Raw genomic sequence first — 16,794 nt, 5'->3', positions numbered from 1 at the left:
CTTATGTAGACATGTGGAGCTAGGCACACGACATACTGAGACTGAGGCTCTGTTCCCAGGATGGATTTATAGTTATTTCCGTAGTTACAAAGGTCAGTTGGATTTTTAATTAAGTTTCTTACTTCTGGAACATAATCCGGATGTTCTGGTTTCAGTTTATGCTCTCTAAAAGCTTTTCATTTTAATTTAATTTATTAATTCGCACTGAAGCAATCAGCTGATAAATTGTCTAAATATCTTTTGGTCCAGTGTTGGACCAGTGTTAAAATGACAGAACAAAACATGTCCAAAGTTTTTTGTGACACTCAGAAGTAAAGGCCTACCTCTAATATATACAGTATACCCCTCTACAGTATATTCTCTCTGCAGTCAAGGTGAATTAATAGTTTGAGAAATTACAGTAATCCTTTCTCTCTTCTCATTCCCACAGGTTCTTCCGAAGTTATCGCTGTCCGTTGTATCTGAGGTGGATAACCTCTTGGGAAACAAGCCCTATAGCAAAAAGGACTTCAGATCCTAGAAGCACCAGTGATGAACTGTCATGCTATTCTGCCTATGAATGAGACACAGCAACAACACACATGGACAATATAGAGTCATTTATGAGTGTAGCAGTGAATAACGAGCCAAAAACAATGTGCCATTACTCATTTCACCAAGTCAATGCACCGTCAATCTATTTCCTTGTTCACATTTGCATGTATTGGCACTGAACAATATCAAGTTCTACAATATGCAGTAGTAGTTTGAACATCAACTTCAAGGAAACAAAAAACAAATGAAACACTTTCTAGTCCGTTCTAATCAGTGGAGCCACTGAAGCACTAAAGAAACGGTGCAGGTCGGTGTACCGAACCAGGGGTCTTCACTGTAAAAGATCGTTGCCTCAGCATGTCGCAGGGTTTGTTATTTACCAAATGAAACACGTGTAGCACAAGACCTGTAAACGTACTGAGCACAACTGGTGTGATGCATTAGCCCTTTCAGCATAATAATAACAGGTAAACTTAAACAATGTTAATACTGGTATTTGGATTTAATTTTAATCAGTCCTTTTGCAAAGACTTGTATTAGTTTTAGGAATTTTGACTATAATTACACAAATGTCGTATTTTAGTCAGTTAAAGGTATAGTTAGTCTAACTTTAGTAATGCATGTTTTTTTTTGTGAAGTTGTAAATTTATTAAAATCTACTGTGACCTTTTTGTCAAACACTCTGTGGTGGTGCCTGAAGTTTTTCCTAAGGAAATTACAATCCTATCCTCAACCTGATAATGAGCCAACATGTTATAGAGAGTCTAGATAAAGGTGTGTGGAAGAATGACCATATAAGTGGCGTGCATGCAGACGAACGGCGCACTGGACTCCTCGCTCTCTCACCCAGTAGCGGCGTGGAGGGAGGCGGGCACCGGTCTTTCAGGCGCTATCAATCCACTTGACGAGGGGCGGCTTCACCCTACAGGTGCTTTCCCCGTGCGCTGTCGTTTTTTTCATTCAGAGTAAATTACTTTCCTTTTCCCCGTCATGATATCTAGGATATCTAAGTTTCATGTGTCTCTGCATGCTGTAGCATCAGCCTCACGTATCCAGCCAGAAGTGCATTGTTTAGCACTGGCGCTTTACAGCAAGAGGGTCGCAGGTTCGAATCCGGCTTGGGGGTCCTTCTGTGTGGAGTTTGCATGTTCTCCCCGTGTTAGCGTGGGTTTTCTCCAGGTAGTCCAACTTCCTCCCACAGTCTAAAGACATGCAGGTTAGGTTCATTGTTGACTCTAAATTGCCCGTAGATGTGAATGTGAGTGTGACTGGTTGTCTGTCTCTGCGATAGGCTGGCGACCTGTCCAAGGTGTACCCCGCCTTCGCCCAATGTCAGCTGGGATCAGCTCTAGGCCCTTCGCGACCCTTAATGGGATAAGCGGTTGCAGATGATGATGATGGAATCGTATCGTATCGTATCGCTCTAGATGAGCCAAATATCGTCCTTGAATCATATCGGAACCATGGAAATCGTATCGTATCCATGTAAAAACATATTGTTACACCCCTATTGTCCACCAATCAGAAGGTCAGTGGTTCGATCCCCGGCTGCTCCGGACACATGTCGATGTGTCCTTGAGCAAGACCCCAAATTCCTCCTAAAGGCTGTGCCATCGGTGTGTGAATGAATATTTAGATTAGACCCTTATGGGCAAAGTTGGCACCTTGCATAGCAGCCTCTGTCATCAGTGTATGAATGTGTGTGTGTGAATGAGTGAATGCTGACATGTAGAAAAGCGATATAAATGCAGGTCCATTTATCATCTACTTCTTCAGTTTACCTTGCAACTAAACCTCAGTCAGACCTGCGTTTCTGTATTATCCAAATCCAAATAAATGATAATTACAATACTATTACTTACACAGGTCAATGTGTCCGTTTCCTCTCTTCCAACGTGTGTCTGTCTCTTCTGCCGCTCCATCTCTTAGTAGATAATGTATGTAGAGTCTTGTCCGTTCTTTCTCACTAGCCCCGCCCTTCTCCTCCTCCACGTCCAATCACGTGCAACTATTTTGAATTTTTCCGACTTTCTGACAAAACAAGCCAATCTGGCGTTCTGTACTGCTATCATCACTGATACTGTGAAACTGTCACTGGTTGTGTGTGTGCGCCTGTTTGTAATGGAAATGTATTATTTTTTATAGATACATTTCATATTAGAGAGCAGTAACATCACAGTCTAGTTTAATACTTTTGATTTTGAAAAAAATACTTTGTAGTTCAAGTTTGAAATTATTAAAGTAAACATTCTATAAGTGTAATAATAATATGATATCCAAGCATGCAAATAAAGTACACTTATTATATAGTATATATACTAAAACACTATTATATATTTATTTGATATATTTGACATGTATTTGAAGTGAAATAAAGTACAACTTAAAACTAACTTAGAATAAAGAACTCTTTATGTAAGTATTTATTCTAAGTACACTAAATTACCACTATAAGTATTTGCAATTTAATATACTTTTTAAGTACTCCCATGTCTGGTTTTGAGGTGTATGATAATCCTGTATGCATGTGATTATAACTGTATTTACATTAGTTGACTTGGATAAAATAAAAAAAAAATTGCAGATAAAATGAGGTGATTTATTTTGCACTTTTTTGTTTAAATGCCATAATATTTTTAAGAAGTGTCTTACCATTATTAATATATGGAAAAGACATAAATAAATCAGTTTATATTATATATATAAACTGGTTTGCATAAGAATATACTGCATCAAAATATTAATGTTAACTACATATTTTGTAATTAAATAATTGACTATATATTGCACATCTAATTTTAAACATATCTAAAATCCATTAATATAAAATAAAAAATGCATACATTGTATATGTGCAAAACAAATGTTTGCCACATATTCCCATTTAGAATTCTCCATATGTGGAAAATAAATAATGGAATCTAGTCTACATATAACTTTAAATATATGTGTAAAACAAATATCTGAATCTCAAACATGTACATATATGTAAACTAATATATACCAGTATTTGATATATATATATATGTTCGTATATCAGATTTGTGTATGGGGTGGTCATGTCTGTAAAGGGGAGACTCGTGGGTACCCATGGAACCCATTTTCATTCACATATATTGAGGTCAGAGGTCAAGGGACCCCTTTGAAAATGGCCATGCCAGAGGGTTATTTAGCCTAGTATGACATGCTTGTTACCAAATTCCTAAAAGGTTTTTATAGTTTCATATATCTGTCCCTTCACTCTATAGCTCTAAAACTAAACCCGCTACAGCCTCTGAAAAACAGAAAGGGCGATCCCTCGGATCTCAATTGAATCCGTTTATTGGAAAGTTGAGTCACCCTGACCGCCCCAAAGATGCGTCTGCTGCAACGGTGACTAAGCGCAGTTTAATGAGTCTATAGAAACACATGTAAACACCATCTAGATCAACAAGTACACAGGACTAGCCAGCCACATCTTCATAAATTTGTTTAATCTATTTTTGTTGTTGTTGCAAAGTTGGATCAAATCTGCCTGACAGCAAACCCGCCGTAGTAGCAGTGGTTAGTCAAAGCTCATTTTGATAATCAATAAATGAACTGATTGCAGAGTATCCAGGGCATATAGAAACACAGAAAAGTTTACTTTTATTGGTCAACAAAGTCAACAGGACTACCCACCAGATATTTCATCAGTTCATTTTAGTGTATGTGTCGGAAGCAAATACCATCACACTTGTAGACAGTATGGTTCACACTGACATACATTACATTCAAGTCTCTGCAGGAACATTCATGGCTCGAATGATTTGCCTAATTTTTATCAGGCAAAATGTGTTGCCTGGATTTCTCCTTCCTTGTGTGTCTTCCTCGTGTCGCGAGAGTGTGACGAGCTGAGGAGCAAGAGGTGAGTGAAAGGGGGGGATGAGGATACACATCTAAGAGAAATGAGATGCACCTATAGGACCAGTCTAAATCATCTTACACAGTTTGTAGTCAAACATCACAAAGGGGGATTGTGTGTCAAAGCAGTTAAAAGATTCGGGGCCAAATTTTTCTAAAACGTTACTGTAGCCCACGAAATAGCATTTGATCTATCAGGAAGCTGTTTTTGTTTAAATATGTCCTCTATATTTTCTTATCTGGTAAATTGTACACAGTTTTCCACCAAAAGAATTTTTTTTTTATACGCGTCGTGTGACATGAAAAAATAATTAGGACTGGGAATTAAAAACAAACCTCCAACCCATCCATTTCATTTATTAACAGTCCTACTTTGTCTGTTTTCTGAAAGAAATGCAAAAATTTAAGTAAGAAAACCTGACATCCAATAAAGTTATTTACAAAATGTTAGCACTGTGAGTTTTCTATGACATTTGCTGGAGATAACAGGTTACATGCAAATTTTGCGTAAAGAGACAGCTGCGTCGGACAACTAACATAACATACAATCAACAGAACATACACCAACCTATATAATAGATACTAACTCGCAACCTTTACATGAAATTCCACTGGAGTAAAGTAAAAAATATAAAATGTAGGCCTACTCTATAATTCACAGTAATAGTGGCCTGTCAATCATGACTTGCTTGCGTGTGTTTTTGATATGTACCCGTTGGATGGTATGATAGCAGAGATAAAGATTGGGCGCTTTTTTTTAAGCGGGAAGAATATATTTGGTAAAAACATACCACAAACTTTTAAAAAAGGGGTACACAGATTTTGTTGTCGACCATTTGGCTAGGTGCACTGAATAACAGAAAAAAAAGGAAAGAAAATGTCAAATATTAGCATTGGAGACTGCATTTCAAATGACAATTCTTCTAGATCTAAATAATCCCGTCATTAAACAGCTTTATGCTCCGTCTTTGATATATTTATATATTAGCACTGATATTAAACATTTCCAAACAAAAGGTACTTTGAATTTTGCATTCAGTCCTAACCAGTCCTGATACAACAAGTGATGGTTTTTCAACATGTCAAATTCTTTTTTTTTTTTTTTTTTAAAGCCACAATTTAGGAGAATTTTGCAAATTTACAAGAGGCGTCCCCCTTGACGTCGGCGTCGACTCCAGTCCGGTGAACAATCGGTCTCTTAAAATAGCGTACTAGTTGCTGTGCTCGTAGATATCGTAGGAAGCAAGAATTTGAAGGATGTCGTCACTGAACGTAATCCAGGATTGTTCAATACTGACTCTTGTCTGGTGATAAGGTTGCACTTGGAACACAGAACAGGGACTACAGCCTACAGCCAGGAAGTTCTGCACCTGCATGAGAAGAAATAGCCTGGCAGTCGTATAGTCTGTATACACAAAGTATCACAGAAAGAGATGAACATAACAAACAAGAAGCCTATCTTTTTCATACCACTGTCCAAATCCAATTAAACACTTTTTGCCGTATGCTCGGAATATCATTTTGATGAGAAAATTGGTTGTGGACCAACTGGAACTGAGAGGTTTTTGCTTTGCACCGGCAGCGTTCAGCCTGCAAAAACGATGGATAAACTGCACTAAGCTAAACTGCAGGTGGCCAGCGCTCTCGCCGGCATCGTGTATTATCAACATCTAATAATACATGATTCATAATTATCTGTTGATGAGGGCTGACGTGGGGATACACCAGAAAAACTACAGGGCGACTGTTGGCCACAGGAGGCTCAACGGCAGACTCTTGGCCGGGTACGTCAGGAACTCTTAATGTTGTGCACAATTTCTGCAGCTTGCCGACACTGCTATGATCATAAACTGAAAGGGTGAAGTTACTCAAAAAAGACAACAACACACTGCATGGGACGAATGTGTACTGGTCCATATATATAAGCTACGGATTTCCTGAATTTATCACAGCTAAACATTATTTCAGATGAAGTTGAGCTTTTGTAATCACCGGCCTCGTTGAAATCCTGCAGCCTGGAGGAGAAAAAAAAAGAATCCCATTCAACTGTACAGCTCCTGTAATCTGAGGTGGAAAATCTGCAGCAACTGTGTGAGCCTATCATGTCGACATGAAGCAGAATCTTTAATCTCCGATCTGTGCCGTGAAGAATTCAAACTCTCCCGGGGACATTTCCCAGAACTAAAAAAAAGGTATGTCTAATAAAGTGGCCACTGAGTTTATTTTATGTCTACATAAAATTAAGTTATCATCAGTAATACTTTGAACACTGGTTTGTCACAGGCAACCACCAAACCTAATATCTCCTGTTAATCCAAGGATACCGAAAAAGAAATTAATATAAATTCACATTTTGGTTAATTAGCATTTCAGACTACACTGTAAAAAATGGTATTTTGCTACTAGAAGCATATCATTGTTCTAGATCTGCGCACTAAATTGTAGAGCATTACCATGCTATATACCTTACCATTATGTTGGTCCGCTCAATGCTATTTTTTTATTTTCTGTTTCAAAACCTTCATAAAAGAATCCCCAATTTGGTTTGTGAATGCCTGCGGGATATGCTACACCTCGGACAGAGGAGGATGTAACTGAAGACGCCCGTCATTTCATGGGACATGCCTAGTTTTTTTCTCTTCCGACATGCCATCGAGGGACTGGATGGCGAACAACTTTTGAGCATGTGTGCTCAGCTACATCCTCATCCACCAGGAGGCATAATATACCCACAGACAAGACTGCTGTTCTGGCACAACGGAGATAACTCTACACACACACACGCACACACTACACTGGTGGTGATTCTTTCACCTGCTGTTGATTTGTTATTGAGTATCATTTTTGAACAAAGTTTAAACAGTGTTTTTATAATGAGTGAACAATGAGTGAGACGGTGAGTGAGCGGGAGGTACAGGCTGACAATGAAACTGGCACTGATTTGCAAATCCAAAACACATCTAAAAAAACACCAGTGAATGACTCAAATGTTTCATTGGATACGATTCAAACACATTAGAACGATCCACAAAAGGTTTAAATATTGGCAGTGTCTGGACAACTGAAAATGTCACATTAGGCCAGAATCACAGCTGCTGGTAAGGAGCCATGTTGTAAAACAAAACAATTTTGTTAAAAACAAAGCCAAGACACGAGGAGACGTCGACGGTGACTAAATGTGAGCCAATAAAAAAAATGGCTTTGAAAGGGGGGTTCATCTTTACAGACAAAAGGGAACTGTGGAAAGTCTTGGGGTGGGGGGGGAGTAGGATAATAAGCTGAAAGAAATAGAAAAAAACAAACAATTTTTTAGCTTAAGTCCTACGGTCTGTGCCTTTCTATAACATACAGAACACTCTCTCATTGGGTTAATCCAATCAATCTGTAATGTACCTGAAATCCTGGAAAAAACGATGAACCAGTTTGACAATAAGGTACAAACTCCCACTGGGAGTAACTTGTCAGCGTTAAGCATGTTTCCTGTACTGAAAATAACTGGATTTTTGAACAGGTTGTGAGGATCATCTATCATTAGAGTTAAACAAATGTGTTTCAATGAGCTAACATACAAGAAAATTAGTTTAAATTCAATGCACGCATGAAATCAGCATTCTCCTCCTTGAAGAAAAATGGAACAGCTTAACATTCAAAATAATGTCAACCTGTATGCACCTACTTCTGTTTTGCTAATATAGTTCCCAGTCACCTCGCATGCTACGCTTCGGGTGCCAAGTAGATATCCTATGACCTTAGCTTTCAAGGAAATCAATGCGGTGGCTGGAAGTCCTTCAGTTCCTTTCAGGCACACACTTCAGGCACCTCAAACCCACGACCGCATCTCACTCTTTCTTCTTTATGGTGGGGGGGTGGGAGGGGAGGCACAGCAGTGTTTCTCCCATTATGCTACCGCCCGGAGAGTGTGCCTAAGATACGGAGTCTTTGTTAGCTCCCGGTGGGGTCCCTCCGCTCGTGACCAAATTACGGAGCAGTTTGCGTCGACCGGCCTGGTAGTCCTCCTCGTCGACGTTGACCAACAGTTTTATAGCTTCGTGGCCCACGGCCTGTTTTAAGGAATCTGTGATAAAGACCCCTTTAAGAGCCTCGAGCAACGAGCCGTTGATGTAGTCCCTCCAGAAGGCGTCCAAGTAGGTGAGCTCGGAGAACTTGATGTCACAGATGATGGAGCCCAAGTCTCGGGATTTGAGGATAGTGTTTGCCTGGTTGAAGCGCTCGAATTGTCGCTCCACCGCCTCTTGCTTGTTGGAGAAGACGTTGCCCTGAAGTGCAGACTCGTGCTGGCAGTATTCGGCGCGAACCCGGAGGCGAATATCTGAAGGAGAGTCAGAAAAGGTCAACGGAAAGCATATTGCAAGCAATCGTATTGATTTGTGCATGTGGGCGTGGCCTATTTAGCATCATATGCTCTATTACGCCTACGCTCAATTTGCTGTGAGCTGGAACGAGCTAGAGACATGAAACTTGGTACCACAGCTGGAGATGATGTGCTAATGCTTCAAATATAATATGATCTTGATTGGCCTGATGGTGGCGCTATAAATAAACTTTTAAAGCCCACACCATTCACCCTGCTAGACACTGCAAGTTTCCTTCAAATCGACCACTCTATCTACAGCCATGTACATCTGGAAGTGATGTGAGATTATTTATTTATTTTTTTTGTGTTTTATATATATATATTTTTTTAAATTTATTTTGTGTTGGTAAACAGTCCGAATGTTGTGTGTTCTGATGTTGATTATGGCATGTCAATGACCAAAAAACAAAAAATATTATAGTAATTAAAAAAAAGAAATCACTCAATAGGGGGCGCCACCAGTTACAAACTTGTGCATGTGAGTGCCGTTAATTTGGCCATGAATCATTGACAGTTTGTCCAAACATCACCGACCTTGCTGGATAGTTTTGATTAAGCTGTCATGTCCCCAAAATGCCAAGAAATATGAGCAGGATTTTTGAGTGTGCGATTACTAAAAGGCTTGTGATGATGAAACAAGTGTGCGATTGGTCTCACTCCTCAGAATTAAACCAGCTGAAGTGACTTTGCTCAGCTATGCCAAACCCAAAACCCGCTCATCGCTGCTCGCGGCTTTGATTTTGGCAATTCAGCTGCTTTATACTGTGGAGCGGAACTGCCGCTTGTGGCTGTATTTTTTATTTTTTTTTAACATCATACTCTCAGAGGCCAGACAATAATGATGATCCCTCTCTCTATGTTGCTTTTCTTTTTTACCACATGTTTGCTTCTCTCTGCAGTCGGCTGAGGAATGACTTCTCCTCCGCTTGCGGTTTGGTACAGGAGTAGCCGGCTTCGTTCGGGGAGGGCCGACGTGGGGTCCTGACGGGGAACAGCAAATGACCGGCTGAGGACCTGGAAGGTGATATTTAGTTTTAAAGTTAATCAAGCTTCTGTATCACAGCGCACAGTCACTTATGAGGACGTTCCATTGGCTGCATTTATGACTAATCCTACTGTTATCCTGCTGATTGAAGAAAGAACTTGAACACACACACACACCTGTTCTTCTGTGAGGCACAGTGTCCTTGCTCTGCAGTGCTCCTCTTGGTGAAATGTAGCGCACGGATGTCTCTTCCAGGTACTTGTCAACCGGGTCTGGGCACACTGAAAACAACAGTTGATATCTGATGTTATTTTTTAATTGCAGTGCTAATCATCCCAGTAGAACCAGTGGAAGAAAACATAACACAGAATGCAGAGACGATGTTTTTGTGCACTGCCACGGTCGATACGTGAGCGATCACCTCAGTGAAATACACATCGACGTGTTTTTTTTTTTATATCTCTGCCAGGAGAATCATGTGATTGGTCGCATGTGTGCATGTGTCAGTGCATGCGCTTACTGAGTGTGCACCTCTGTGTCTGTCCACGGCTAATCTCGCATAGTGCTGCAGCAAACTGCATAATATTTTTGGAGCTCGTTTACGGCTTCACGCCCAAGGACCTCTCGTGGTTGCAACGATTCACACTTTCTCAAAACACCTTTTATTGCCTGCCATTGACATAGTCTATTGACATTGATTATCAGCCTTTTTATTATTATTAGTATTAGTTATATTTCTATTACACAGCGCATTACCATAACAATACAATGGCTCATGGGAGATCCCTTGTTGGGTCTCTAAACTGTAGAGTACGGTCTGGACCTGCTCTATACGAAAAGCTTCTCGAGATAACTTCTGTTATGATTTGACGCTATATAAAAATAAATGTGTGTAAATGCACACACACTTAATGTAGGCCTATAGCAACATGTTGCACAATGACTTTTACTCTACCACGAAAGTTTCATCACTTATCTGTCTGAGTCACTCTCCACTCGACCATAAAATATGCACATTGTGCAACAAACTGGCAACCATTTGTATGCAATGGATTGGGGGAGGGACAATGTGACATCTAGTGGCTGAATGTCATCAATGTTATCGATTGTACCTTAAAAAGGATAAAAAGCTTATTTTTTTTAAAGTATGTGTTAAAGCCTGGTGTGAACATAGTGATGATGAAACTGCATTACTCACCAGCCTGCCGTTTCCTGAGTGTGACATAAGGCAATAGGTCGTGGCGGGTAATAATCCTCAGAAGCTGGAGAACGTGCCGGAAGTTGGTCTCATCGCAGCGACCCTGGCGCTCTAGGGCCAGCAGGAAATCCCTTCCACTCCTGATGCCGCCACGCTCGTACTCGTCGATCACGTCGACGAACAGGAACGACAGCACCCTGACATCCCGGTGGGTTAGCTGGGCTCCGACTATGTCAAACATGCGGTGAAGTGAGTACAGCCCGTGGGAGTTGTCCACCGCTTCCTCGGGCCACGGCTCGAAGCCCCCGTCTCTTTTAGACAAGCTAGAGTTGGTGCAGGAGGCAGAAACGTTCCTGTTGGCCACCTCCCCGCTGGCTGCTGCCACGCCGGGGCAGCCCGGCCTGCCTGTCAAAGCTCTGTGATCCAGAGGCCCGGCGGTTGCGTTGCTGTGACTTGAGTCCAGCTGATTGGCCTGAATGTGAGGCCGGGCGTGCTGAACAGAGGAGTTCTGGGCTAGCTGGGGAGGAATAACAGCATTGGGAAGCTGTGGCTGTTGTGATGTCATCTCAGGGCCCGACGATGATGAGGGACGCTCGAATCCCTGCAACTCCTGCTGTCTTCGTCTGCTCCAACTGATGAGCTATGTACAGAGAGAGGGAGATCACATATCATTTTTATTTGAGACCAATCTTAAATCGCTGACCATCATCATTTCTCTGTGGTCAGTGTGCAGCTGGGTTATCAAGGCAGTGAGTATCTGAGACACACAGCCGGTGAAGTGATTCTGACTAGTGCTGGTGGCCTGTGGCGACCGCTGTGACAAAAATCTGCCCTCACATTGAACTCTATGATCTTAAACCTCAGTTAAACTAGGTTTTCAGCAGGTTAAGTTAAACCTCAAATAAGCTGACCTAAATCACCCATCGGATAAAAACCCTTGTTCACTCATTCACTACTCCCTATAGAGCGTTTCAACGGAACTGTATTGCTAGGCAACAGCTTGGGCCAATGTTTACTTCCTGTCAGCTTTATGTCATTCACATGGGCTTTGTCCAATATCTACATACTCAGTATGAGTACTATCGTTCAACATACTTTTGTGTGAATAAACAGTACTGTCCTGAATGTAATTAGACGGGCTTTGACGCTTCGGTGGGAAATATTCAACGGTATTCGAAGCTTTGCGGCGCAGCGCAGCAGGCTGACATGTTCTTCTGTCTGAGAATAACAAATAATAATTAATGTTGAAAATGAGTACAATTGTGGGATTATTCCTTATTTCATGGGCTATTTTGGGATTAATACTTTATTATTACATACCTATATTTGAAAAATAAATAAAAACGAAGCATTCGTATACTGATTTGTAGGTCGATTACCATGCCACACGTTGAAGCTTCGAAGCATTCGGGTCAGCCCTAAATCTAAATCTTTTCAGATGCACTGAGCAGTAATTTATGTCGTCACTTCTTGAGAGCCTCCTTGCCGGTTGGAGACGTGTAACCATGGTAACCCGTGCCAACCTCATGAGACCAAATCAAGGGTTTGTGAGAATCAAAGACTGAATTAATTTAAAATATATATTACGCCTAGCAAAGTGAAATCTTACACTCACAGTTAAATTGAAACGTTATTGATGTTACAGAGCTGTCCGTCAACGTCTGTTATGAACGTTGTTGCCACTACCGCATTGCATTGTGGGATATTTGTGCTGCCAAAGTGTCCAGCTTTGCTTACTATAAAGTTTCACCAGAAATCATACGCAATTCTTCAGTTTCAAACTAAGGTTTCGGACATACTAAAATATCTCACATGCTGTTTTAGCGTACTAAATAGCATGTTAGTGTGGAATTTTGGACGCAACCATAAACTACAACAGGAAAAAAACTGGTACACATTTGGAATGTTTACTGTTAACTGTGAAATGGTCTATTTAACAAGATACTTGAAAAGTTTACTCCATATTGAGCAGTAAATTGGATTTCGGATAGGCCTAGTTAAGAAGCCTCATCTTTTGCATCATCACTGACTGTTGCACAACTGCAATGTGATGCATTGTGGGATTTCTAGCAATAAAAAGTTTCTTTCCATTCCTCACTAAGTATTTGAACACTCAAATAAAATGGTGAAGGGCAAATATGGTGCACGAAAGAGCAAATAGGGAGTGATGTCAGACACGGCCCTCGAGTGGCATTGAGGTGGTTTCCTCAGGACACAGCAGCTGAATTCTTGAAGAAAACAGTTTTCCTCACATGCCTCCACAGTGAACGAAGAATCCAAAAACTGAGAAAAGTTTTGATGAATTGAAGTAAATGGGGGCCGCGTTTAACAACAGCAAATATCGAAACATCTGTTTGCAAACATCTCACACAACTTGGGAAGTATCTAAAACCTTACCATTTAAAACACGTTCACATGAACAGTCTCACGCTTGCACAGGTGTGCTATTCGTCTGGACTCCCACGGACAAGTAGTGCACCTGCCCATTTTAGCAAAATGTGCTTTTGGGAAGTAGTGAGCACACAACTGGATAAATGAGACTTGGATTATATTGTACCAGTTTGTAAACGGATGTTGTGATATAGTTTTGCCGTCGTTAAACACGGTCCCAATTTAAATCAATTCATCGAGACTCTTCTCTCCGTTTCTGGATTCTCCACTCACTGTGAAGACGTGAGAAGTTTTTTCTTCAAGAGTTCAAGGTAAAAAAAAAGAAAGGTGAATCATTAATGTACAAATGGCCATTTTGTGGATGAAGTATTCCTTTAAACCACAGATTCTGAGGGCCCAGCGATGAGGTTTGAAAGACCACATGATTGTGTCCCAGACAACACAGGTTTATACCCTTCTAAAACATAAACTACAGCTCAAGTTAATGACAGAGTAACGGCCCCGACGTACCCTCGATGAAGCTGTTGAATATGTTGTGTATCAACTACATGCTTGCACCTTTTCCTGCCTGCACAGGTGTCATTTTTCTGTTTCCATGTTAAACCTTGACTAAACATATTGCTGACAGCTGTCAATCTGTTCTGATGACAGGCCCTTTTCACAGTAAACATTTAGATATGTCACCAGTTGTTAATAATGAAATGAACGATGATTAAATTCCATTTAAGTTGCTTCAGTTTCAGGGTCCTGGTATTATTATGCATGCTTGCTCACTGTCACAATGTCATCATGGCTTTACAGGGTCACTTCTTGAACTTAAGGGAGCCTTCATCCATGTGCTTTCCATAGAAGTCAAAACGTCTGCAGTGAGAAGGCCTATAACATCTCTAACCTCTATCTTATTGACTCAATGGCTTCACTTTTGGGGCTGGGGACTATTCAATAATGTGTACAATCAAACACAGACATCTGAGACACACAATTGAATACTGTCACACTTTGGCTGGAAGAGCACCACAAGAATAATAAAAGGGTAGGCTGTGACAGGACTGAGAGGTAGAAATAGGTCAGTCCGGTCTTGTAATGTCGATATTTACTCATTAGCAAACGTTTCATTATCACTTTATACATGTTGTTCATGAGGTAACGTTACACACATGCAATCATGAACACATGAAATCACATCATCATCATCATCATCATCATCATAAGGCCGTTTGGACTACAACATCCAGCTAAGGCTAACTAAGCTAACTCACACAGCTTATTGTAAACACACACGAGCAGAATCTTAACAACGCTGCTGAACACATCATGAACTCATAGAAGGCACATTCGGCTGTAGATGGAACAAACAAACACACACTTCATAACACATGCAGCTGTTCAGCAAAGACAGATAGCAAGCTAACAGCTAGCTGGGTGCGTAACTGTCGTTAGCTAGCTAGCTAGCAAGCTAACGACAGTTGTGTGGAATTAGAAACAGATGCGAGATGTTGCTGTGTGTCGGTTCACAACCTGACGGGCCTCTGGTCCTCTGGTCCTCTGGTCCGGTGTGTGCTAGTTGTGATTAAATAGTAGCGTGAATCTAACACACCTACCTCACCTCTTCATTAGCGGCTGGGTTTGTTGTGACTGCTCGTCGCCGTCACTGTTAGATAATGTTACCCAAACGAACTTCACACATGAAGCCAAGTCAAGCAGACAAACCAAAACAACAACATGACGGGAGGGTAACTTCACATTACCTCCTGTCTTGTTGATATTCTTGACGAGTCCCGACACTCTCCCAGCTCAGCAGCGTCAGCCAGGCAGCTAACGCAGGTAGCTCCTCTGTGTCTGTGTCAGAGAGCACAGCAGCACAGCTTCTCCTCTCAGGACACAACGCGGCTCCGGTTAGTTGATTTGACCGACTAGCTCACACCGTAAATGCTCAGCAGATATGTTCCCAGTATCTCGGTTCGTTTCATGCCAGACATGTGAGTTGGTTTAATGTGTTGTGGGTCCTCTCAGACAGACATCATGGGGAAAAATAAGCAGACAGTTTTCGTTCTTCAGCTAAAATGAAAGAACTTCCGGTTCACGGTTCAGTTCACTTCCGGTGTCACAGCAGCGAGGAGGAGGGTGAAAAGAGAAGATGCCATGCGTCATCGTCGCGTCATAGCTTGTGTCGTGTCTAGAAGGTAACCCGCAAATTGCAAAATCCTTCACAGATATTATCCAGCAAGTAAAATATTCAATAACTTCAGTATTATGCAGTGTAGTACCATAAAAATTACTTCGCGCATCATTGATCTCCTCATGGTTGAACTACAACATTTAGTTTGGAAAACTATGATTTTGCAAAATTCTTTTGAATGGGAAAAATATTCAATAACTTCAGTATTAGTCAGTGTAGTACCATCAAAATCACTTCACACATCAATGATCTCTTCCTGATTTTACTTATTAAACTAATTAAGACATTTTGGTGGCACTACATTTTATAAAAGTGAAGTTACTGAATATTGTTTGCCATTAAAAATTCACCAAAATTATGCAAAAGCATATTTTTCCAAACTAAGTGTTATAGTACAACTATGGGGAGATCATTGATGTGTGAAGTAATTTTGGTGGTTCTACACTGCATAACAGTGAAGTTATTGAATATTTTTATAGCATCTCTTTTTCGGCGTTGCACTTTGTGAACGGTCCCTGACCTCTCGTCTCACATAGAGACCAATGCTATGTGTCCAGTTCGGAGGACGGCTCGTTTTGATTAAAATTAGGTTGTAGCTCGTTGTCTACCTTACTATTGTTAGAAAGAGCCGATGTTTGTGTTTTAACAATGTTTCTGTTAGGAGTTATTGATCCAGGAGGTTGAATCTGTCAATATCTTTCCAACTTTACCGAAGTACATCATCTATTGGGGCTCCGTACATCAGCAATGTGTGGACAGTCAGGAATGATTGGAGGTAGTGCTCTATGAAGTAACTCGAGGGAACGAGTTACTAGCTGTCCTCCGAGCTGGACACATAACATTGGTCTCTATGTGCAGCCGGTTGTGAGACGAGTGGTCAGGGACCGTCTACAAAGTGCAACGCTGAAAAGAGATGCTATAAAAATATTCAATAACTTCACTGTTATGCAGTGTAGTACCACCACAATTACTTCACACATCAATGATCTCCTCATAGTTATACTATAACACTTAGTTTGGAAAAATATGCTTTTCCATGATTTTGGGGAATTTTTAATGGGAAGAAATATTCAGCAATTTCACTTTTATAAAGTGTAGTGCCATCAAAATGTCTTAATTAGTTTAATAAGTATAATCAGGAAGATATTATTGATGTGTGAAGTGATTTTGAAGTATGAAGTAACTCGAGGGAACGAGTTACTAATTGAGGGCACAAATTAATAAAAAAATTCTCCTAGGGGTCTAGGGGG

At 40.8% G+C, this 16,794-nt stretch overlaps 2 protein-coding genes across 3 annotated transcripts in view; one reads left to right on the top strand and one right to left on the bottom strand.

Annotated features, from left to right (window-relative positions):
• Positions 1-1,214, top strand: part of LOC141772206 (voltage-gated potassium channel subunit beta-2-like) — a 28,810-nt gene extending 27,596 nt beyond the window's left edge. Inside the window, exons 14-15 of one of the 2 annotated variants that reach the window (XR_012594873.1) lie at positions 431-841; positions 878-1,214. Coding sequence is in view for 1 of the 2 variants with exons in the window: in XM_074642964.1 (XP_074499065.1) it covers positions 431-520 (90 nt within the window). In the remaining variant the exon portion in view is untranslated. Of the gene's footprint in view, positions 1-430 lie in introns of both variants that reach the window. The other variant, XM_074642964.1, reaches the window with a different exon arrangement.
• A 3,526-nt stretch (positions 1,215-4,740) lies between these two features.
• dedd (death effector domain containing) lies at positions 4,741-15,473 on the bottom strand. Its single transcript, XM_074642963.1, has 5 exons — positions 15,114-15,473; positions 10,975-11,614; positions 9,953-10,057; positions 9,668-9,805; positions 4,741-8,746 (listed from the first exon to the last, which is right to left on the bottom strand). Exons 2-5 carry the CDS (start codon positions 11,537-11,539, stop codon positions 8,340-8,342), a joined length of 1,215 nt encoding a protein of 404 aa, XP_074499064.1. The 5' UTR covers positions 11,540-11,614; positions 15,114-15,473; the 3' UTR covers positions 4,741-8,339.
• Positions 15,474-16,794: the final 1,321 nt, after the last annotated feature.

This window comes from Sebastes fasciatus, chromosome 8, assembly GCF_043250625.1.
Source record: "Sebastes fasciatus isolate fSebFas1 chromosome 8, fSebFas1.pri, whole genome shotgun sequence".
Taxonomy (NCBI): Eukaryota; Metazoa; Chordata; class Actinopteri; order Perciformes; family Sebastidae; genus Sebastes; species Sebastes fasciatus.
The sequence above is the reverse complement of the archived record's forward strand: the minus strand, read 5'-3'. Positions and strand labels throughout refer to the sequence as shown.

Bases quoted from the DNA above. Each gene is read 5' to 3' on its own strand.
- dedd (XM_074642963.1), bottom strand. From the start codon at position 11,539: ATGACATCACAACAGCCACAGCTTCCCAATGCTGTTATTCCTCCCCAG. The intron at 10,058-10,974 runs GTGAGTAATGCA...TGTTGTTTTCAG, and splicing joins ACTCAGGAAACGGCAGGCTG to TGTGCCCAGACCCGGTTGAC. The intron at 9,806-9,952 runs GTGTGTGTGTGT...ATCACCTTCCAG, and splicing joins TGTGCCTCACAGAAGAACAG to GTCCTCAGCCGGTCATTTGC.